General features: G+C 51.4%; 1 protein-coding gene across 1 annotated transcript; it reads right to left on the bottom strand.

Annotated features, from left to right (window-relative positions):
* Positions 1-1,050: 1,050 nt before the first annotated feature.
* On the bottom strand, positions 1,051-23,161 carry EFTUD2 (elongation factor Tu GTP binding domain containing 2). The gene is made up of 28 exons (XM_065698805.1): positions 23,053-23,161; positions 22,745-22,850; positions 21,950-22,115; positions 21,381-21,459; positions 19,285-19,360; positions 18,511-18,576; positions 18,230-18,265; positions 17,309-17,399; positions 16,178-16,260; positions 15,519-15,685; positions 14,342-14,466; positions 12,646-12,709; positions 12,207-12,297; positions 11,717-11,852; positions 11,306-11,433; positions 10,136-10,329; positions 9,481-9,592; positions 9,116-9,256; positions 8,634-8,735; positions 8,000-8,082; positions 6,728-6,814; positions 6,322-6,448; positions 5,783-5,870; positions 5,195-5,313; positions 4,646-4,740; positions 3,657-3,810; positions 2,719-2,826; positions 1,051-1,708 (listed from the first exon to the last, which is right to left on the bottom strand). Exons 2-28 carry the CDS (start codon positions 22,847-22,849, stop codon positions 1,613-1,615), a joined length of 2,919 nt encoding a protein of 972 aa, XP_065554877.1. The 5' UTR covers position 22,850; positions 23,053-23,161; the 3' UTR covers positions 1,051-1,612.
* Positions 23,162-23,236: the final 75 nt, after the last annotated feature.

Raw genomic sequence — 23,236 nt, forward strand, 5'->3', positions numbered from 1 at the left:
AGTGAAAAGCATCCCCAGTGAGGCCAGGGGGGGTGGCAGGGTTGCATGGCAGGTCTGGGCTACACAAAGCAGAGCCTGAATGCTGTTTTCCCCCAGGACAAAGGGGGAATGTGCCACCAGCGAGGCCATGGTGCTGGTGTGGATGCAGGAGGTGATGGGGATACTGCCGGCAGGAAAGGCTGAGCCCAGAGACAGAGCTGGAGCCCCCGGCAGCACTCACCCTCCTGCCGGGCGGATGGGATGGGGCAGCTCACATGGGTGATGCTGTTATCCACTGGCAGCAGCAGGAAGCCCTTCCCCATCCTGGCTTCCAGGCTCTGCTGGAAGCATCCACCTCCCCGCAGCTCCAGTTTCCGCAGAGACCCAGCACAAGGTGGGACACACATTCCCGGGGCTGCTTCCTTCCCCTGTGCCTACATCAGCCCAGTGCCTCCCAGTTTCCACCAGCAACCGGGAGGTTTGGGGTGGCAGGGGGGGTGGCCTTGGCTTTATCTTTTGCTCCCAGGGTGCTGCACACCCCCGTGAGCCACCTCAAGCCCCTCTGAGCACAGGGATGCTCTGGGGCAGGTTCCTGGAGGTGAGGTCTGAGCTGGACCAGGCTGCAATGGGCAAATCCAGCACAAATGCCAGCAAGGGGGGGGACACAATCTTTGTGGGGGGGACAGCGGCTCCAGCAGAGCCAGGGCAGAGAGAGCCCATAAATCCCCCCAGGAGATGGAAACCAGCCCTGGGTTCCCAGCATGTGGTCTGGAGCAGACCCAGGGCAGAGGCTGGAGTTGGGGCAGGACAGAGGGACCACTAAAACCCCATTGGAGCACAAGCAGCTGCTGCGATACCTGAAAGCACAGCAGGAGCAATCAGACCTAGCAAGAAAGGAAGAAAACCTTAGTGTGGGTCAAGACTATCCAGGCCTGGTCCATCAGCTACATGCAGGAGTGGGATGGCTGAGGGACAGGGGACCTCAAGCACAGCGTGAGCTCTAAGCACCAGTGAAGGCTGAGCTTCTCCCAGTGCTCTCGGCGCAATCAGACTAAGCCCCACCTGGAAACATGTATTAAATGTTTACAAGGGTTCAAAAGAGGTACAAAAAGGTAAAAGCCACATTTGCTGCTTCTCCTGGACAGGCTGGTAAAGCCCTCCCACCACCAGCATCTCCCACCTCCCTTAGCTGCCCAAAGACATGCTTTGCACAAGGCAAAACTGCCCCCCTGGCAGCCAGGAGAGGGTTAAGAGAAAGCTCTATTGCTTGACTCATGTTTACACTCCTTAGGAATCCTGACATCACATTCTCACTGCTTTGCTGCAGCCAAGGATAACCCTTGTGCCTGGAGAGAGCCCATCCAAAAGGGAAAACCTCACTGGAAGCCTCAATTGCTGAAGACTAACACCACTAAAACAGCAGTGCTCTGGGCTGCTGCCTGTATGGAGCAGGCCCCAAGTGCACAGTCCAGGAATGCCCAGGGAGACTCCTACAGCCATGAAAGAGTGACCTGAGGAGAGGTTCTCTGTGTGCCCAGAGCATCCAGGAGCCAGGGCTGGATGAGCAGGGATGGGGAAGGAGAGACAGACGCCTGCCAGGACTCAGGTCAGCCCTCACGCCGCAGTGGAACGTTCACATGGGGTAGTTGAGAACGACGTCCTGCTTGGCCAGCTCCAGCAACATGGGGTCATCGAAGAACTTGCTGATGCTCACGTCCTCACTCAAGCCCTGCAGGGGAATCACAAAGCCAGAGGTGAGACCCCCCCCGCAGCCCTGATCCAGCCCTGGGGCAGCAGCACAAGAGGGATGTGGAGCTGCTGGAGCAAGGCCAGAGGAGGCCATGGGGATGCTGCGAGGGCTGGAGCAGCTCTGCTCTGGAGCCAGGCTGAGAGAGCTGGGCTGGGGCAGCCTGGACAAGAGAAGGCTCCTGAAGGGGAGACCTGAGAGCAGCTCCAGGGCCTAAAGGGGCTGCAGGAAACCTGGAGAGGGGCTTGGGACAAGGGCCTGTAGGGACAGGCCAAGGGGAATGGCTTTAACTTGTCAGAGGGCAGACTGAGATGAGCTCAATGAAAGTGAAAGGTGTACCTGCCCATGGCAGGGGGCTGGAACTGGATGAGTTTTAAGGTCCCTTCCAACCCAAACCCTTCTATGATTCCTCTGTCAGCCAGCACTCATCCAGACATCACTGCAGATGCCATCACTGTTGTCCCACAGCAAGATAAATTTTCAGGCTCCAGAGAAAGCAGGAGAATGTGCAAGGCACAAGGCACTCCTCAGCCGCTTGAAGACATCTCATAGCCTCTCAGGAAGCTGCAAACGTGTGGTTGCTGCTGAGCATATCCACCAGTTCACTGCTGTCCCAAAGGGGAGCTTGATTCTCCCCACCCTGCGGTCCCAGGAGCGCCTCCAACCCCCCAGTCCAGTTCACTAAATCAGCACAGAAACTGGTTGCTGCTTTTGTGCAGGATAAATGGGCTAAACGAGGCCATGGAGGGATCAGAGCAGGGAGCAGGGCTCAGTGATGCTGCAGGACCCCACTTCACCTGGAGCTGCTGCCAGATGAGTGGTTTACGGGACCACCACAGGCACCAACAGGCAGCACTGGGGATCAAGAGTGAGAGAAGAGACACAAATGACATCGGTCCACTACAGAGGAGGCCCTAGGGACAACACTGCAACAGTTCAGCTGCTGGGGCAGATGGACAGAGGGAGACCACAGGGATTTGTCCCAGACCTACCTTCCTGCGCCTGGTCTTGATCATGAACTCTCTGGCCAGGTGTGGGGCTGGCTGGGGCTCCAGGGGTCGGATGACGATGCTCTTGTCCAAGGGGTCACCAGGCACAATCTGTAACAGGGCCAGGACATGAGAGTGATGCCAGGGGCTGGTTCAGCCTTCTGGAGAACCTGAACTGCAACAGGAAGCAGCCAAGGGCATTGTGGACACCCCAAGCCTTGGCACACCAGCCCCATCTGTTCTGGCACAGAAAAGCTGTCACATCACTCCTGGTGAGCAGTCCCTGAGCAGTGTTTAAAGACCTCTGAGATCCTGCTAACCAGAACCCCCATGGGTCCCAGTCAGCACATCCCTCTCTACAAAGCAAGTTTATTCTCCTCGGAGCTAAGCCTCAGACTTTTATATCGTGACCTTTAAGCCAGGTCTTGGAGCTCAGATGGCTGCTGCTGCTCTCACCTGTAGCTGTGCAGCTCACAGTGGTAGCTCCCACACGACCTCATCTGCCCCAAACACAGAGTGCTCAGAGGACAATATTTTTTCCCAAACCCTGTTTTGCATAGTTTTAAAAAGCCTCCTCTGAGAGGCAAAGTGAAGTGTGGCAACCCATGGCTTGCAGAGCACTGAATGCACCCAAACAGGTTCCTTTCTTCCAGATGAAGACGTCCTCTCTCCAGGCACTACAGGACCCTCACACCCAGCAAGCGGCAGCATTCAGCACTTCCTTACTAGGGCAAAGGGTGATGTGACATGGACCAAAGCCAATGGTTCCTGGTAGACACTTAACAGCTGGTGTACAAAGCCTCCCCAGCTTGAGACCATTTGAGGATGTTTTCCAGAGTTCTGCCTGCATGAGCTGTGGTACTGAGCTCTACTGAGAGCACCTACCTGGTTCCTGGTCCTACCATGTCCCACTTCCCCGTCGCACCAGGATATGGACTTACCTGCCAGTGGTGGAAGACAGAGAGTGAGAAGGCTTGTCCCTGAGTGTGGGTCCTCAAGTCTGTCTCAAACCCAAATGAATCAATGGCTGGGATGAAGGCTTTGATGGTGTAGAGAGGAGAGCCTGGGATGGGAGCATCTTGCGTCACGTGGCCTCTGCCAACACATCACAAAGATCAGTCTTCCTACATGTCACAGAATCCCAGCCTGATGTGAGTTGGAAGGGGCCTTAATGCTCATTCAGCTCCAACCCCTGCCACGGGCAGGGACCCCTTCCACTGGAGCAGCTTGCTCCAAGCCCCTGTGTCCAACCTGGCCTTGAGCACTGCCAGGGATGAGGCAGCCACAGCTTCTCTGGGCACCCTGTGCCAGCGCCTCAGCACCCTCCCAGGGAAGAGCTTCTGCCTAAGAGCTCATCTCAATCTCCCCTCAGGCAGGTTCAAGCCATTCCCCTTGGCCTGTCCCTACAGGCCCTTGTCCCAAGCCCCTCTCCAGGTTTCCTGCAGCCCCTTTAGGCCCTGGAGCTGCTCTCAGGTCTCCCCTTCAGGAGCCTTCTCTTGTCCAGGCTGCCCCAGCCCCGCTCTCTCAGCCTGGCTCCAGAGCAGAGCTGCTCCAGCCCTCGCAGCATCCCCATGGCCTCCTTTGGACCTGCTTGAGGAGGTCCACATTCTTCTTATGCTGGGGGATCCAGAGCTGCACACAGTACCCCTGGTAGGGTCTCATACCCCTTTATACGTTCTCTGCTCTGACACACAGGAAGAACGAGGCACAAACTAAAGGCTGGATGTGATCCTGGACATTCCCTCGCCACACAGCACAGGGGCTGGGATCAGTCAAGGAAGCTTTCAGCTGTCACATTGTACAGATTTCACCCTTTCCCCTTGCTTTACAAGCAGCGCTAGGACTGTGATCATCTCTAGCAACCCAAATCCCAAGCGAGCAGTTGCTGCTGTGTAATACAAGGTGATGGCAGGTGGTCAGAGCAGCTCACCTCCGCCGGGCCAGGACCGTGTACACTGCAGACACGCAGTCAGCAGGAGCCTGCACCTCCACAAAGTAGTAGGGCTCCATCAAGCGAGGGGTAGCCTGTGAGGAGAAAGGGACACAAGCCACTGATCTTCCAGCAGCACCAACGCAACTTGGTTCAAAGAGTCAGGGACTGGCAAGCTTTGGTGAAATGCAGCGCCTGACTGGGATGGAAGGGTTCCTGCTGCCCCATGGCTACCAACACTGAAAAGAGCTTTTCTCCTGGCCATGAGTCATATGCTTCCCTCTTCCTCACGCCCACCCTTCCCAGCAAGCCAAACTGTAGCAAAAAGGGGAGACAGAGCAGATGCACACAAGTTTCCAGCCAGACTGGAACGTGATCACTTGTAAAACCCGTCTGGCAGCCCACAGGGGAGCTGGAAACGTTAATGGATGAATGAATCAGCCTACACTGACATCCTTGGGGCAGACCGTGCAGCACACATGCAGCCCACTCTCCGTGGTGCTGGCACAGAGCAAGGGTTAGTCTTTGTCCTCCCAGAGCAGTGCTCACCATCAGGAAAGCAGAATACACCACTCTGCGGGCCGTGGGGATGATCTGTCCTCCCCCACGGTGCAGCGGCTCCTGAGCAATCACCGCATCCAGGATCTTGAACTTCACATTGCGGATCACTGAGGAAGGGCAGAAAAGACAGCAAGTGACCCCAGGGGAATGTTCTCTGCACAGAACACACATCCCCAGAGAGTCTGAGCACACAGCGAACACCCAAACACCTACAGCCACTGGAAGAAGTTCTACATTGAATTCCAGCAGGGAACGCATGACCATGCCCTAACCCTGCATATGAAACGCAAACAGTTCAGCAGCAGATCTTGCAGGGTGCTCAGTGGTCTGCACCTCAACTACATGAGTAGGGCAAAGTAGAGCTGGCTGTAGGCAGGCAGCAAGATGCCTGGGTAGCATCTGCAACCAGGATGAAGGGAGAAGTCCTCTTATCTCCCTCCTCAAGCACCCCCAGCTGTGATGTGAGAAGGGAACTGATCACTGAGGGACTGCACCAGCAAACTCACTCGAATGCTCAGATTTGGAAGCATTTCATCAATCTTATCAGCTCCACTTCTCCACAGAAGGCTTACTTACATTCATCACAGAGAGGTCCTTCCCTCGTCCCCCACTGAAATCCCTGCACAATGCTGTCCTTCACAGAGCCCAGCAGCGACTTATCCACCTACAGAGACACAGTCTGCTTCAGAGACCAAGCCTGCATCACAACACAGTAACATGCACACTGCAGTGTTTAAAAGCCAGCTCCTAGAAGAGCAGCAACATCTCCATATACCCCCAATGTCCATCTCTCCCTGTCACAGCTCAGGAGCATCATCTTCAGAGTTTGGCATCTAGAGCTATAAATTAAGAATCCCTATTTTGGTAATGCTGGAACACAGACCAATTAGTTGCCAAGTTTGAGGACGCTGACCCAAATAGTAACACCAGAACAGTAACAGGCAATTTCCTAGCCAGGGTAGGAGTATGGCGGAGAAAGTACAGCAGATCTGAGATCTGACAAAGCAATGAACATTCCAGCTGCATTAGGACCTTGTTCTGGAAGGAGCAGTCACCTCTTGGCATCACAGAATAAGTATCTCACTGAAATCTACCCCCCTGCCTGCGTTTCTCACCTCTGAGGGCAGTGTATCATCTACTAGGATGTTTGGGCCAGTTGCATCTGGCCCAAAGGCCCAGATAGAACGGGCAGCCAGCAGATCCCAGTCATATTTGGTCTGGAAGAATTCACCCAGTTTCTTTCTGATGGAAGAAGAAAGGAAGAAACTTTAGGAAGGAGGTACCTGACCTGCACGCACAACATCACCACCCTGCTCCCCTCAGGCATAAAACGGTCTCATCTTTTCACCTGGAGCAACTTGTTTGCTGGGGGCAGGGATGCTCACCACTAGCTGGCAGCAGTACTGAACACACGACCTCTGCCTATAGGCTGTGGACTGATACCATGCACCTTGCAGATCCCAGCATTCCCTTTCCCCTGCCCAGTGATTTGGATTCCTGCTCTCCCTGGATCAGTCATACCTGTTCCATGTTATCTGGACCACTTCATTTTCAATGTCCTCTGCGAGTCCCTTCTCCAGAGGCTCAGCAATCATAGTGATCTTGTTCCTGAGGAGACAGACAGTTGCAATTAGTCTGCAGACTGTTGGAAATGGGACTAACTGGCAGGACCTGAGGGACTGTGCACTGCCCTGAACGCAGTCAGGGAGATGAAGCCATCCCTGTCCTTCTGCCTTGCTTGTAAAGGCAGCCCATGTGCTTAACAACTCTTTGAAGTCCATTCAACTCCAGAAGCAGATTGCTAAGGGACAGAGTGGCTCCATCCCTCCTGCCAGATGTCCAGGCTGCAGAGGGAAGCCCATGGGCCAGGCAATGAGCCTCTAGGAAAGCCAGTATTCACTGTGTTTGACACATGGGATGTTGCCTTGGAGAACCCCACCAACGTGACAAACCTCTTCCCAGAGCAAGTCATTCCACATGCCCAACAGTTCAAAGACTGACCAAAGGCTGGAACTTTTCCATTCCCAGGAATAAGGTTGCCAGCTATGGAGAGAGTGTATGGGAATAAAAGAGGCCAAGAAGAACCAGGAGCCACAGGGGAACACAGGAAAGCCATCTTCAGCACAGGACAGATCATGCTTTTCTCAGAATTGAGGTATTAAAATGTCCTGTACTCCCAGATCTCTACCTGCTTACTCAGCCTGTGTGTTCCCTCCCAAGGCCTCCCTCCTTCAATCACGTGAATCTCATAATGCATTGTTGGAGGAGGAAGATGAGACCAGGCTGTAAAGCTCCAGTGCATCACTGGAAAGGAACACATCCATTTCAAGATTAAGTACGAGAGAAGACAAAACTTTTGTCATGGAAGGTTTGGGGAGCTCCTGAAGGCTGCACTGCACTCTTTGGCTCCTTCTCTAGGATCCTCCTAGTCTTCAAAACACCATAAAACTGCTGAGAAAGCGTGAAATGTATGTGAAATATAGGTAAAAGAAAGGAGGATGTGGATCTGTCTCTATTACCTCCACACCTCCACTATGAGAGTTCCTGTAAAGGATGTGGATCTGTCTCTATTGCCTCCATTAGGAGAGTTCCTACTAAGCACAGAAACATCCCTAAGACACAAGTGTGTTACTGAGCTCAGCAGAGCTGCTGCAACAGAATGCTGTCAACTCAGGACACTCCACTTGTCTGGACAACAACCATCAAGAACAGACCCCTTGGAGGGGATGAAGCCTGTCCCCAGTGAACCCCTCCTGCCTTTCCTCCATGCCCAGCTCACCCACAGGCTCTTACTTCTTGTTGGGTGTCTCAGCAAAGCACTTGAGGGAGGACGTTTCCACCACTGTCTCACAGAATGTCACAACCGGATCGGCGACCTGGGATAACAGCAACAGGTTTGTAAGGGGTTCAAGTACTTTGTTTTTAAAGAGACTGTTTGAAACCTTTGAACACCTACAAGAGAAAACTGGCTCCTTTACCAAGTGTTTTACTCAGTGTTATGTATGAACCACTGAGGCCTGCACAGGCAGCTTTACTAATTCCTTCATTCAAACAAGACAGCAACACTTAAGCCTAGTTCCAGGTATAAAATCATGGAATGGTTTGTGTTGGAAGAGATGTTAAAGCTCGTTGAGCTCCAACCCCTGCCACGGGCAGGGACCCCTTCCACTGGAGCAGCTTGCTCCAAGCCCCTGTGTCCAACCTGGCCTTGAGCACTGCCAGGGATGGGGCAGCCACAGCTTCTCTGGGCACCCTGTGCCAGCGCCTCAGCACCCTCACAGGGAAGAGCTTCTGCCTAAGAGCTCATCTCAGTCTCCCCTCGGGCAGGTTAAAGCCATTCCCCTTGGCCTGTCCCTACAGGCCCTTGTCCAAAGCCCCTCTCCAGCTTTCTTTTAAACCCCCTCAAGGTATTAAGGTATTTCCTCACCTTGATGTCAATCTCTGAATACATCTTCCGTAGATCGTGCATCACACAATCCAGGTAGAGCTCCCCTGTCCCCAGGATCACGTGCTCCCCAGACTCTTCCACCTGAAAGATGAGGGAGGTGTTCAACTGACAGCTCTCCTGCTCCCAGGCCCTTCCCTTCCCGGCTGCTACACAAGCCTGAGGAAGCATCAGCTTTAAATAAATTGGTTAGGATCAGAGCATGCCAAGGAAAGCTCCCACAGCCTTTCCTAACTCCGAGTGCTGATGTGCTCTGCAGGAAGATGCTTGCTGGCACAGCAAGGTGTGTGTTTTCCTGCTGGCTTTACAGTTTTCTCTTATTTCCACCTGATTTATGAAATCAACTACAACAGCGTGAACAAAACCACACTACAGACAAAACAACAGTAGAAAATGATTTAAGATCAGTCCACAAGGCAGCCCACAGCATGAGCTGGACACAGGCCCACATACACCAGAAATACCTTTGTAGTAAGGGAGGGGTAGCTCTTGTTGACTTTGCGGAGACCATCCAACATTTTGGGCAGCTCTGAGGGGTTGACTGGCTCTACAGCTATTTTGATAACAGACGTGGTGTTGAACTTCAAAGGGCGGAAGATCTGAGCCTGAAATCAGACAAGGACAAAGAGCTGAAACTGCATCATTAGGTGGTCACTGGAGTTAGAGACAACCTCTGAAGCTGTTGCCTTTCCCTTAGTGGCTCTTGAACCTTGGCATCTCAGCAGACGTTTCTCTAACCTCACCCCTTGAGTTTTTGGGTTGCATTCCATCCCCTTGACTCCCTGTACAGCTGAGTGATACCAGCTATGCTGATATATACACCAGTTACCTCCTCATTGCCCCGAGGCTCCGTGACAGTTGCAGTCTTCACTATGGGCTGATCCACTCCTTCTATCAGCACCCAGTTGCCAGCAGGAACCCGGTTTACCTCAATGTGATACCTAAAAGGCAGGAGAATGTAATAGAATGGTTTGGGTTGGTAGGGACCTTAAAGCTCCTCCAGCTCCAACCCCTGCCACGGGCAGGGACCCCTTCCACTGGAGCAGCTTGCTCCAAGCCCGTGTCCAACCTGGCCTTGAGCACTGCCAGGGATGGGGCAGCCACAGCTTCTCTGGGCACCCTGTGCCAGCGCCTCAGCACCCTCACAGGGAAGAGCTTCTGCCTAAGAGCTCATCTCAGTCTCCCCTCGGGCAGGTTCAAGCCATTCCCCTTGGCCTGTCCCTACAGGCCCTTGCCCAAAGCCCCTCTCCAGGTTTCCTGCAGCCCCTTTAGGCCCTGGAGCTGCTCTCAGGTCTCCCCTTTAGGAGCCTTCTCTTCTCCAGGCTGAACCAGCCCAGGTTCCTCAGCCTGGCTTCAGAGCAGAGCTGCTCCAGCATCCCTCCAGCTTCAGGCCCCTTCCAGCACTGTCTCCCTCCGTGTCCCTGGCAGCAACCACTCCAGGTGACTTCTCTCCCAAACAAGCACACTGCCATAGCTTTCCATACCTTGCCACTGAGATCCAGAGGCGTCCAACGGTGCAGATCTGGGAATCCTCCTCGTCTTCCAGGGTGTAGTTTTCCCCAAGGACCTTCACAGGCTGCCCAGCATGGATGGTACCACTGAGCACTCTGCCAAAGGCGTGGAACTGAACGCCATCATCTGTGCTGTACATTTTCGTTGTGTGACACATCAGTGGACCCTTCCCACGACAGAGAGAAAGACAGAAATAAGCCTCTTTCAAAACGCAGTCAAGAAACAGACACAGACCTGGCAGGATTCATGGATACAAATGGGCTGGAATTTAGAAACATTACTTTGGACTTGCCAAGTCCTTCATTTCCTTCCACTGGAAGTCCTGCATCTCCTTGCCCTGTGTGGAGACCCCTAAAACAACTTCAGTGGCTTTTTCTGGAGCTTTCCCTCCTCTTGTGAAGCAGTGAATAGTGGTTAGGACAAGGCCATGAGGAGAAATGGCACCTCCTGGCCTGCAAACCAGCTCAGGGCAGAGCACGCGAGCCTCCACAGGTCACGGCTTTCAGTCCCATAAGGTCCCTCCATCCGTGGTGATCTGGTTGCCAGTCACCACAGTATAATTTTATCACAACTCGTTAAAATGAGAGATTTGTTTTCTCTCCAAACACCAGAGCAAAAGTCCTGGGCAAACTCCTCCCTAAGCTGCTGCCTGGCGTTGGTGGCTCTAGACAACTCGGAATGACAGCTCAGTACAAGCTGTTTGAGGAGGAAGGTTTCTGCAAGGCTCTGATAGGAAAGGTGCTGACTAACTAATTCAGGGTTATTTTTAATCAGTGCAATTCAGATCAGTTCCCTCAGAGTTTGGAGACAGGCTCAAACTTCAAGGAAAAGGGGACAAAAAGGCAACAAAAGGACACAAAATCACCCTGCAGCTCCCACGTGCTCTGCCTGACCTAGCCCTGCTCTCCTCTGAGCACTGCCAAACAATTCTCCCTCCCTCTCCAGGCCTGCCCTGGCAGGCGGCTGAAGTTTCTCAGAGTGAAGAGATTTGCTTCAGTATCGGATGAGAGGTTTCAGAATGCTGCCAGTCAAATGTGTGCAGATGGCTGCCTAGGAGGGCAGGGGCCCTGTTGAGGCAGTGAGAGCACACTTGGCCACATTTGCTTTTGCACCCTCCGAGCAAAGCAGAAGAGTTTCCTTACGTCAGGGTCGCATTCACTCATGGCCTCCCCTAGGTCTGAGTCGACGCCACCGGTGTAGGTGTGCTCGATTTTGGTCTTGGCTCCCACCTTTGGGGAGGGGATGTGCTGCACACACATGTCCACAAAGCCTGGAAAAGTAATACTTCATGAGGACAGGATGGAGCAATGGAGAGAGAAAAAATGGCCTCCAGTCTACACAAGGCAAAGCCATTCTGACTGCAGCACACCCACAGCCAAGGGGAAGATGTGAGCAGTGTCTCAAGCTGTCCTTTGGGCAAAGGGTTTACTATGTTACATCTGGACAGCCAAGAAGGGATCTGTGCAAGTGAGCACTCCATGGCTGTATTACAGCCCTTAACTGTGGTGCTGTGTGCTGGGAGGACTGGGAAGGGGAAACCAAAGAGCATTTACCTGTGAATTCCCCAAAGAACTTCTTGCAGACGAGCCGCAGGAGGGGCCGAATGTTCAGTTTCAATTCCTCTTTGGTCAGGTGGATGCCGAGTTCATCCAGAGTCCTGGGCAGGGTCGTGTCCACATCCCCCACCACCTGCAAGACAACAAGCACCACTCTCAGCTTTGCTGCAGGGGTCCAAGCGAAGGCCTTTCAGGTGCAGCTTCACACACCAGCAGCAATCACCCTCAGGTCTCTTGACCTGCTCTGGTCTAGAGCTCACACAGAACTCACTGGCTGATATTAGAGTGCACTACAGAGAGCAAAGGCAGTTCCATTAACTGTGCAAATATAGGGCTATCTTTCCAAGGAGCAACTGTTAAGAAGTTGCTCACCATTGCTCTGCACCCCCAAACTGAATCTGTGAAGAACCCACTGCAGGTACACCAGCACCCAGCCCTCAGCTGCTCCCATCCGGGACTGTGGGAGGCAGAATGAGCCACCACATACCTGAGCCAGGATCTTGTACAGGGGCTCCAGAATGAACTCCACAAAACTGCGCTGGGAACTGCTCGTTGGAGCCTTTTTAGTGAACTTGCGGCTGTTGGGAGACCAAAGAGAGACCTGAGTACACTGCAAGCATCCCTACTGCAAGCACAACCTCTGCTCTTCCCACATTACCTTCCCCCTCCCAGTCCTCCTGGGAAGCTGTTTGGGCACAGGAGTTACACTTACTCCAAATGAAGGCCAGAGGAGGCTCTCTCCTCCTGCTTATGGGATTCACCAGGACCACATGGACCCACGCTAAGGAGGCCTGACTCAACCCTTCCCGCACACTTCTCTAGCATAGGCTGGAAAGGAGCTTGGGTGGTCACCTACTCCACGTCTGACATGGTAAGGAGGGGAAAACCCAGCCATAAACTAATAGATGTTTAAACAGGCTTCTTACGTCTTCGGATTGAAATAGATGTCACCCCAAAGCCGCTTTGCAAACTCCTGATAGTTGATATCTCCTAAAGGAAAAAAGACAGAAGTCTCTCAGATGTCACTGCATTTCTCTCACCTTGAAAATCTTTGTTTCTTGGCTTTCATAAAACTCCTGCGGATTCCATTTAATGGACCAGTGCTGACGAGTGACCACTTGGTCCCAGCTCTGAATATATGATTATCCCCTGACCTGGGGAGACCAAGCAGAGAGGTGAGCAGACAGCAGTCCCCTGAGGATGGCACCAGCAGCCCAGGTACACTGTGGCTTCACAGACTTGCCTCTCAGGAAGATTTCCACTCTCAGTTACACACAAGGTGTGTGTGCAGGAGCCCAGCTACATCTGCTTCATTTCCCAAACATTAACACTGCATCCTGACACTGCAGTGCCAAGGTGCTGGGGTGGCTTACACCCCATCTGCCCCACAGGCTTATCACAAGCACTTTCTGCCTTGCTGAGCATCTCCAGGTTCTTTTCTCTTGTTCAGCTGATGCGCTAAGCACATAGGCAAGTGCTGAAGGAATGCCACAGTGCTTGGCTGTCATGGTGAATTTACAAATAATAAGACAGCGGTGACAATTTACAGCACTTCCCAAGCAAGCTTTTGCTGTGGGCAGATGTGCAGCATAAGAAATTTCATGGTGGCTGCAGATTTGACAGTTAAACTGCTCTAACTCATGTTAGTTGAAGTGTAGTGGCTGCACATAAAATCCCTAGTCGCCACAACTGAATACTACTGACTTCGAGTACCCATTCAGCTTGTGTCTGCCCCACATGGAAGACATCTCCTAGTGACTGTGCCTGCACCCTGCATCTTTATCAGTTCCCTAAAGGGGTACCATCCTAGCAGGCATTGGGTTAATACTGTGATGCCCAGGGAGCTCATTTACTTCTCCAAGCTCATGAGGACACGTGATAATCCTGACACATCAGTCCCTGACCCCTACAACTCCATCCTCCCTCAGGCTAACTTCTTTGCAAGAGCTGGGCCGGCTGCTTTACAACATCCTTCTTCCCCTGCTCATGGGCATCCTACAGATCACCCCAAACTCCCCAGTGTCAGACTTCAAAAACCTCCGCTGTGCAGCTGGCTAATGCAAGCAGAAGGCCTGCTTTTACAAGTGGCAGATTGCCTTGAGCGGGCACCTGGGGAACAGCAAATTAAATCAAAGCCAGAAGAAGACAGCTTCTTAAAAAAGAAAGAGGGCAAGAGAGCAAAACCTTGTGGGCCAAGCGTGTGCCCGGCTGCAGCTGAGTCCCACACTCTGGAGACTTGTGTGAAAAGCCAGGCAGAACTTAACCGCTTCACTTCTGAGCTGTTGTGAGAAGGAGGCAAAACCGCAACGCATCCACTTGCCTCCAACTGCTATAGCAGGACTTGGGTTTTCTGCTTAAGGATATGTAAAAAATAGTGGCTTCTGAGTCAAGAAACACTTCTCAGGAGAAACTATCCAGCTAAAACCACCCTGGAAGTGTAGCTTTGCTGTTTACCACCCAGGTTTCAGATCTGCAGTAGTTCTCAACTGCTATAAATTTCAGAACACATATCCTGGCCTTACACGTGCAGTGAAAGCAGAAGCTAAATAGCTCAGAAAGCCTCAACAGAAAAGGTCAAGCAATGAGATGTTAAAGTGTGCAAGGTTTCTGGATAATCCTCACCATATGTGTCTGCATAAATCTTTGCAAAAGATCCCAGCGTGAAGCAGATGCTGTACTGTGAACTGGAGAAACACACGTTCCCCAGAAGGGGAGACAGAACGAGATTCTCATCCGTGGAATACATGCTGAGAGGAGACAGTTTTTAGAGACAAGACGGAAAAAAAAAGAAACAAATCAATGTTATGAACCAAAGAAGACACTTAAATCCACTTCCCACACCAAACAGCAGTATGCGAGAGGCAAGGAAGGGTTCTACATTGCCAAATAGCATCTTAAAAGAGGCTGCAGCGTGCTTGCCATCAGAATGTCAGAGTCAGTATCATTTTATGACTCTAAACTTCAAAAGATTCATGTGCACAAAAGAAATATCAGCATGCAAAGAAACAGTTAAAGACCCGGAACTCCAAAGTTAGCAGCACAAGTATTTTTTCACAGGTCAAGTGTTTCTTCCCCCAAAAGAAGGTCAACCAAGCAAGGGAAATGATAATGCAAGGCAATTAATTAATTAATTAGGGATAGAATCGATTCAAAACAGTTTGAATGAGTTCACAGGAGTGCTAGACAGGATAAATCACCCTGCTCCGAGCTGCTTGATGCCAGTAGCAACTGAACAGAGAGACATGCAAGTGAGCTCGTGTGGAAATTCACACACTTGAAGGGGAGAACGCTGTTAAGGAAATCACCTGGATGCAGAAGAATCACAGGAATGATGCATTGCTGCTGTGAAAGCCAGAGATGTGCCTCCCTCCTCTGAGCAGGAGCTTGCAAGGTTTGACCATAGCAATACCATAGTCTCTCTTTAGGGGCTGGGACAGCAAGTTCCTACTAGTTTTGTAACAAACCTACAGTTTGGGATACAGCCTGGACAATTTCAGTGTATTTGAGACATTTGGGAGCACAGAAGATCCTTGCTCTGGTCATATGTCTGCTTTCCCTACTTTTTAATAAGGGAAAAGAAGAGCTGATCCCAAGAAGTTCATCATGAAGAGCCAATCCTAATTCAATATATTGGTTGAGATGGATTTCCAATACTTCCTCCTGCCCCGTTTTCTACAATTCAGCATCTCGAGAGACAAACTCATTAGTTTTTAGGCACACAAAGGGCTCAGAGAGCAAAGCACCTGCAACAGAACAGGGACAGCAAGCACCAACAATGCATCATCTCAACCACCCCTACCTGATCAGACCATTAACCTCATCTACAATATGTCTGAGTTTGTAATAAGCATCTGTAGGGGGCAATTTCAGCTCCAGGATCAGTCGGTCTATCTTGTTGATGCACACAGTCACCGCCAGCCTTTCCTGCACAGCATGCTTGATCAGCCTCTCTGTGTTCAGCATCACCTGCAGGGAATAAGAGCACAAACACCCCTGGTGAAAGCCCTCCACAAAATGCTATCTAGGGCGTGAGAGACAAAGCAGCGACCCTTATACACAGGGCTGGGAGTCTAGAAGAGTCTAAGCTCAGCCACCAGCAATCAGCTCATCACCCTGAAATTTAAAAGTAGGTGCTAACCCAACCAAATTCCTTGAATCCTACCCCTTGGACTTCCCTGATATAAATAACCCGCTCAATTTTAGGTATCATAGGGATAGAGATGCAAACAAGTTAGATAATCAGCCTGCGGGTCACACACACCACGTCAGCCCTGGACACTGAAGCCAGAGGCTTGACTGCCTGTTTTGGCTGGAAAACACTCTTGCTTCCCAAACTGTCCTCCAAAAACCCTTCAGCCCAGAAAGCAGAACCCAGCCCAGGCCTTCATCCTCAGGCAGGAACAACGAGTCCAGAGGAATTGATTCTGAAGTTCACCCCAAGGAAAACCTGGCACTCACCCCCTCAGCCGCATCAATGAAAAGCACGACGCCATCCGAAATACGAAGGCCAGCGGTCACCTCATCAGAGAAATTAACATGACCTTCAAGAACACAAAAGAGGGGTGAGAAGCACGGCAAGCCCTGCCACCAGCAGCACAGAGGGTGGAAAGCCACCCTTCTGCTCTGCAGCCTGCTCTGGTCACTGGTATCCAGCAAGGCAGAAGACAGACGGCTTCCTCCTCAGACAGGGACCCGAGAACGGCTGCCAAAGCTCTGGGTAGGGATCTGCTCCAGCTTTAATGCTATTTTCTGAGAATAACCACAACAACTTGTTTTAACAGGCACTTTTCCTCACATTTGCTCCTGTTTTTCTCACAACTCCGTGCAAGTACTTCAGGAAAAAGAGGAAGATTGCTTCTCACCAAAGAACAACAGATGCCTCTCCCTCCAGTCTCCTCCTGCGCTCTAACCTCCCTCATCTTGAGCTGTAACTCAACAGATGTGTCCCAAGACCCTCATTCCTAAAGTTTGGCCTTGGTTTCTTGCCACAAACTGATCCGCAACTATGGCCCCCCCAAAGGAGCTTGTTAAAAGGCCTGAGGGAACTTGCCGAGAGTCTCACTGTGGGGCAAACAGCATCTGAGAAAAGCACAGCCCCCACTGTGCATGGTGATACCTGGAAAACCCAATTCTATGTGTGCTTCTTGTATACTTGAATGAAACACATTTTCAGCCTCATTAGCCATCAATTAGGCCGGCCACTCAGAAACACAAGCCAGACTAAACATCAGGTGCACAGTCCTTACTGCTGGATGTGATTTCAGCATGGACTTAACTAAAGGCTCAGGACTAGGCCGGAATCATCTATAAAAAACACAAAACAAAACATGGGTTTCCATGTTTCCATGGCATTCCATGAGTCAATGAGGTTTCAGGGTACAGATTCTTCCCAATGCTACACAATCCAACACAAAAGCTCTTTGAAGCCCTTCATTAACACGTTTTTACTGCTCTGCTCCTGTGCACAGCCCTATCCAGAGGGCCAGAGAGGATTATTAATGACAAATCTGGATTCACATGGTCCTGTATCTTCTGCTGCCTCCAGCTAAGTACATCCCAAACCCAGGGTTTTCAGGACTGTCGAATCACCTGGAGTGTCAATGATGTTGAAGAGAAAAGACTTTCCTTTGGTGTCTGGCAGAACTATCGTCACTGGTGTGCTCTTGATCCCTACTCCCCTCTGAAAGACAGGAAACCAGGATTATCCATTAAAAGAAAGCAAAATGACCATGTAAAGATGTAAAAGATGACCAAGGGAAAATCAGAAACAGTGGAAAGAAGTAAACATCCATCTGGGACATCCTGAGCACTCCTCACTCATCCATACTGGCTCAGACTGGTGAGCTACCACTGCCCAATCCACCCCTGGTTCCAGCTGAAGAAGTACAATATGCAACACCAGAGACAGAATGCGCATGCTTTTCTACGCTTTCACCTTTATGCTGCTGCCAAATTACTCCTCATGGAGTAAGATCTGATCACACAGGGTATGAAGTAGAACATTAAGATGAAGAGAAAACAAACGCTTCATAGGGTTGTTCTGGTCACGGCAGTATTTAAGCAAGTAGGGCAAAATATTCACATCCCACCACATGGAGTCAGAGCACCCAGCTAGGGGTTCCCGTCAAAGGAAACCAAGGAGAAACGTGTATTTTGAAATCATCATTTTTGTTCTCATCCAGCACTGCTGTGAGCCCCTTCCACCTCTTCCTCTGGAAGAAAAGAAGAGTTACCCAAACCGGATAATTCTCCTATAGATTTTCAACACTACACAGGCTGTGATCTCAGATAAATAAATCACACGTGATGAAGGTTGCAGGAAATGGAAGAAAGTTGGATCAGGGAATCTCACTGAAGCAAACATCAACGAAGAAAATCATCAGAATGTGGAATGCACACAAAGATGTTAAAATGGAAGATGGAACCGCCTTCAGCAAGTAACTGTGAGTTCAGCGTGAGGTAACTGGATAAAAATCACTGCCTGCTCTATGCTCTACAAGGCTCACTCACCTCTTGCTCTGTGAACAATATATCAGTGTAGCAAAGCTGCAAAGACAAAACGAAAGTCAGAATATCACAAAGTGGTACCAAATATTAAGTTTGAAGCAGGACATAATAACTCTTTACACAGAGTTAAGATGGAAAGTGACAGAATCAGGACTGAGCTCTGCCTGCCCAATCCTACGTTTTAATCATTAAACCACATGCTACCCACAAACAGTCATGCTCCCACTGAATGGAAAAGCCAACCCATGTTCCTCAGGGCAGGAACACACCGAAAGCACACTTACATCTTGGTCGTAGCGCTTCCGGATTTCCGGGTGTGTCTGTTCTATCAGGCAGTCAACAAAACAAGTCTGGAAAGTATCAGACAGCAAGAGAAAGGATGTGACTACTTTCAGACAGAGAAATACAAGCACAGTCCCATCCCTGAGATAGCAGGACACAGAAAGCTGAGCATGTTGTTAGCTCCACATGGTTTTCTTTCATGAAAACCTTTGTGAAGGGCCACAGAGATGCTGCGAGGGCTGGAGCAGCTCTGCTCCGGAGCCAGGCTGAGAGAGCTGGGCTGGGGCAGCCTGGACAAGGAAGGCTCCTGAAGGAGAGACCTTTGAGCAGCTCCCGTGCCTAAAGGGGCTCCAGGAAACCTGGAGAGGGGCTTGGGACAAGGGCCTGTAGGGACAGGACAAGGAGAATGGCTTGAACCTGCCCGAGGGGAGACTGAGATGAGCTCTTAGGCAGAAGCTCTTCCCTGTGAGGGTGCCCAGAGAAGCTGTGGCTGCCCCATCCCTGGCAGTGCTCAAGGCCAGGTTGAACACGGGCTTGGAGCAAGCTGCTCCAGTGGAAGGGGTCCCTGCCTGTGGCAGGGGATTGGAACTGGATGAGCTTTACGGTCCCTTCCAACCCAAACCATTCCATGATTCTACTAAAACCTAGAAATAACTGTGTTAGCAAGAGGAGCAGACAGTCTGCTGCTGCGGGGAGCGAGGGGTCTAGAGCAATAGCTAAAGTAAGCAACACAGGGATCGTTGCTATCACCGACCCAGGCTGGATGTCCACACTACCTTGCCGTGGTGAAGGTGCCCACACAGAGTCACATTTCGAATTAGCTCCGAGTTGTCCATCAGATCTGCCAGGAAACTGGAGGAACGAAACACAAAAGACTGTTAGAAGCTTCTGCTGCGTCTAAGAAAAGCAGGTGCCATTTCAGCTACACTTTCTATCCAAGGTCCCCCCTGAATCCTCTCCAAAGTTTCTTTCTGCCAGTGCCCTGCGGAGGAAGAATCCCACTTTCCAGATGGGGAAGACAAGAAAGTTGGAGTCCTAGACAGATGGCAGTGGGTGGGAGGATACAGAGCTGGTAAAACTGCCAGCAATGGAATATTATTGAGTATTTTTCTCCTCTTCTTGTCAGTATGGGAGCAAAAGTCACATCCATGTACTCGGATGATGAAATCCTTCCACTCAAGTAGTGGCAGGCCGTCAAGTAAATCACAGAGCTGGGTACCAAGCACCCCAGGGAGTTTTAAAAGGTAACCATGGCGCTCCATTGACTATTAGTTCTGATTTTCAGGTCTTAAAACAGCGATGTTCTCAGGGACTCTAGGAAACAGTAATGGGATTTAAATCTCTTTAGAATCAGTAACGATGGGCCAGTCGCTTGTTTGGATCCTGGCTAACATACAAATTCCCAACTCCCCTAAAAAATAACTGGAAGCTACAAACATGGATCCAGAGCTATGGGTCTGCAGGAAATAAAGTGCTGTCAAATAACCTCCTTTTGCAAAGATTTAATTTTCCCTTATGTGGTTGACTTTTTAACGTGCAAAATGTGGATTAAGAGCTAAAAACCGCAAAAATCAATAATAATACAGACTAAATCTTGCTTATTGGTCTGAAAATAAGACTAAATGGGAAATCAATACCAAGCTTGCAGGTTTCTGGCTAAGTCCCACAAGGAATTTCTCTTGGCACCATCCTAACCATTTATATCAACAAACAGGAGGAAGAGGAATTCATTAGAGATGGAACAAGCAGAGGACACAGGGATCAGGAAAAGGGTGGCTGATGAAGAGTACAGGACATTGACTAAGAGCAAAATGAATTGCTTAAGGAAATAAGACCCAGCAGGCTTTTCAGTTACTATCTGGCTATATCAAAGATCTCCTGGATAAATGAGCACAGCCATACCGACAGGATCAGGGAACAGCCCCAAGAAGCAGCCGTTCCATAAAGATCCCAGACGTCCAAGTACACAACTGAGTGAATACAAACTCCAGTGAAATTCTGTTGCTGGAAAATAAAGGATCCTCACTGGGGGGAAGAGGGACAGCTCCCGCTGGGGCCTGGCACACAGGGAGCTGCTGCTCACCCTGCATCCAGCTCTGGGATCTCCACTTGAACATGACAATTGAAAGCTGGAACAGGCTCTGACTAGCTACAAAGGGGCATGTGGAAAGAGGAGCCTATGAGACACTCACGCAGCTCAATCTGTTCATCCTCAAATAGAAGACAACGTATAGAAACACTATGTGAGGATACAGAGCCCCTCCACCCAGTGACAACAGACGTCGATGCTGAGCTTATATTTTTAATACAGGAAGTAAACAACAGGCTTTATTCCTTAACAAAGTTGGGTGAGATATTATATCCAGCAGCACAGAAATTCAGAGAATCCCAGACTGGTTTGGGCTGGAAGGGAACTTAAAGCTCATCCAGTTCCAACCCCCTGCCATGGGCAGGGACACCTTCCACTAGAGCAGGTTTCCTCCAGGATACAAAGGAACTCATTTGAGACAGCAGGAGGCCAGTGGTCACAGGGATCAACCTAAAATGCCCCTATTTGAGGAGTGCCACATACTGACCGTATAAGTACTTCTTGAGCCAGTGAAGGAAACCTGCACTGTGCTGCATACCATGGAGGGAAAATAACTGTCAAACAGTTACTCTGCTACTGCCTTCCACTTGGTTTTGGGTCAAAACGTTGCAAATGGCTGCCCTCAGCTCTGCTGCGCTATCAGTAAGAAACAAAACCAATGTCCCCCGCAATGTGCCTCCTCCACACAGCACACCTCACTCTGCCTCCCTCTGCCTTTGCCTGCAAGCAACAAAGAGTGAGGGAACCACAGCCACCGGCCACCCTTAAACCCCTGTTACTTACTCCATCTCATAGACAGTGACCGGTAATGTCTGTTCCATCAGAGAGAACTTTTTGGTTTTCACAGGCTTAATAATAGGCTCTGGAAACAAGAGGAAGAACCATAAATCAGTTACCAGAGCCCCTGAACCCAGCCGGCTCAGAAACAGCCAGAGGGAACAGGGACCAACACAGACACGGGCACAGTTTTCAAGCTGACAGATGCTCTTGGCTTTCCTAAGCTGTACCAGATGATTATTGCAGGACCCTGCCAACTGAACTGGTCTATTACAGAAGGAACAACTGAGATGACTTAAACACATTTTCATTTTTTCTTCAGGATCTTTCCAGTATCTGCTGAGCTTCTGCTCTTTAAAACATTGTCTGGCATTTGTAATAATCCCAAGTGCCAAAGCCTGCATGCCGCTGGACAAACAAGAGCCTACATGCTCCTGGGGCTAAAGGGAATTTGAAAGGGGCATTAAAACCAATGGGGAGAAGGGAAGGGAATATTATTTCCTCTTTTCCAAGGATCCATCAAGATCCATCTTCTCCTCCCTCCATACCCAGCTTGCTGCTTCCTCACCACTTACCAGTGAGAGGCTGCGTGTCCTCCTCTTGTACAATTGTCTCTACTTCGGGCCCATAGACCTCTTCGGCGGTGGGATAGTACTTCTTATCCTCATGCAGCACCACATCCATCCCAGGGTGGTCCTCGTCATGGTCCCCCATATCATCATCATCGTCATCATCCTCGAGCTGCAACCAATGCTCACACTGAGCTGCTGCCAGCACCAAAGGGCTTTACAGACACCAATCAGCCCAGAAGGCACAGGCTCGGTGTTGTACAGGGAAAGAGAGCCACAACCCAGCCAGGGAACCTCTGCTGTCCCCCCTGCCCTTGTCGCTGTCCTCTGGTGCCTGTGGAGTCTGCTCTGCCTTCAGCACTGCGGAACTGCGCTCCTGGCCACGCAGCCGCAGCACTGGCACATGTTACTAAAGGCCTGAAGACCCCACTGAAGGGATGCAGAACCTCCAAAAGCCAAATAAGGCTGGAGCTGCAGAAGCTCCCCGTCCTGTGACTCAAGCAGGAGCTTTGTCTCTCCCGTTACCACAGGAACAGGAGGGCAGCTTCTCCTGAATCCCTCAAAAACCAAATCCACTCTCGGAATAGTTTGGATTGGAATGGACTTTCAAAGCTGACCTAGTCCAACGCCCCTGGGATCAGCAGGGGTATCTTTAACCCGATCCCTCTGCATCCTCAGGAGTCAAACCCAAAGCCCCACGGCAGGACCAGGGCCCAGCATGCAGAAGGAATCTCTATCAGCTTAGGTGCTCGTCCCCCGCTCCCGTGGGCCGCCGCCCCTCGCCCCGTGCCCCCCGCTCACCTCATCCAGGTCTTTGGACTCCCGGCCCATTTCATCGTCGTCATCGTCCGAGTCCAGCTCGGGCCCGATGTAGTTCCCGAACTCGTCGTACAGGTCCGTGTCCATGCTGGGGGCGGGACGGGGTCACTCAGGCCGCGGGCTCTGCCCCACGCACCCAGCGCTGCCGGCCCCGGCCCCGGCCCCGGCCCCGGCCCCGGCCCCGGCCCCGGCCCCGGCCCCGGCCCCGGCCCCGGCCCCGGCCCCGGCCCGCCGAGCGGCCTCCGCCTGCCCCGCTGCCCCCTCCGCGCCAGCCCCGGCCCCGCGCTCACCCGCCGCGCTGCCCTCGCCTCCGGCGCCGCCGACACCGCTGCGGAAGGCCCCAGGGCTGCCCGCGCCGCCGGACACCAAAGAGCGCTCCGTGTCCTCCGTCAGCGACGCGCCCGCGGCGGACGGGACGAAGCCGGAGCCGGAGCCGGAGCCGGAGCCGGAGCCGGTCTCGGCGGGGTTCCGGTG

The sequence above is a fragment of the Lathamus discolor genome, chromosome 20 (assembly GCF_037157495.1).
Source record: "Lathamus discolor isolate bLatDis1 chromosome 20, bLatDis1.hap1, whole genome shotgun sequence".
In the NCBI taxonomy this organism is placed as follows: Eukaryota; Metazoa; Chordata; class Aves; order Psittaciformes; family Psittacidae; genus Lathamus; species Lathamus discolor.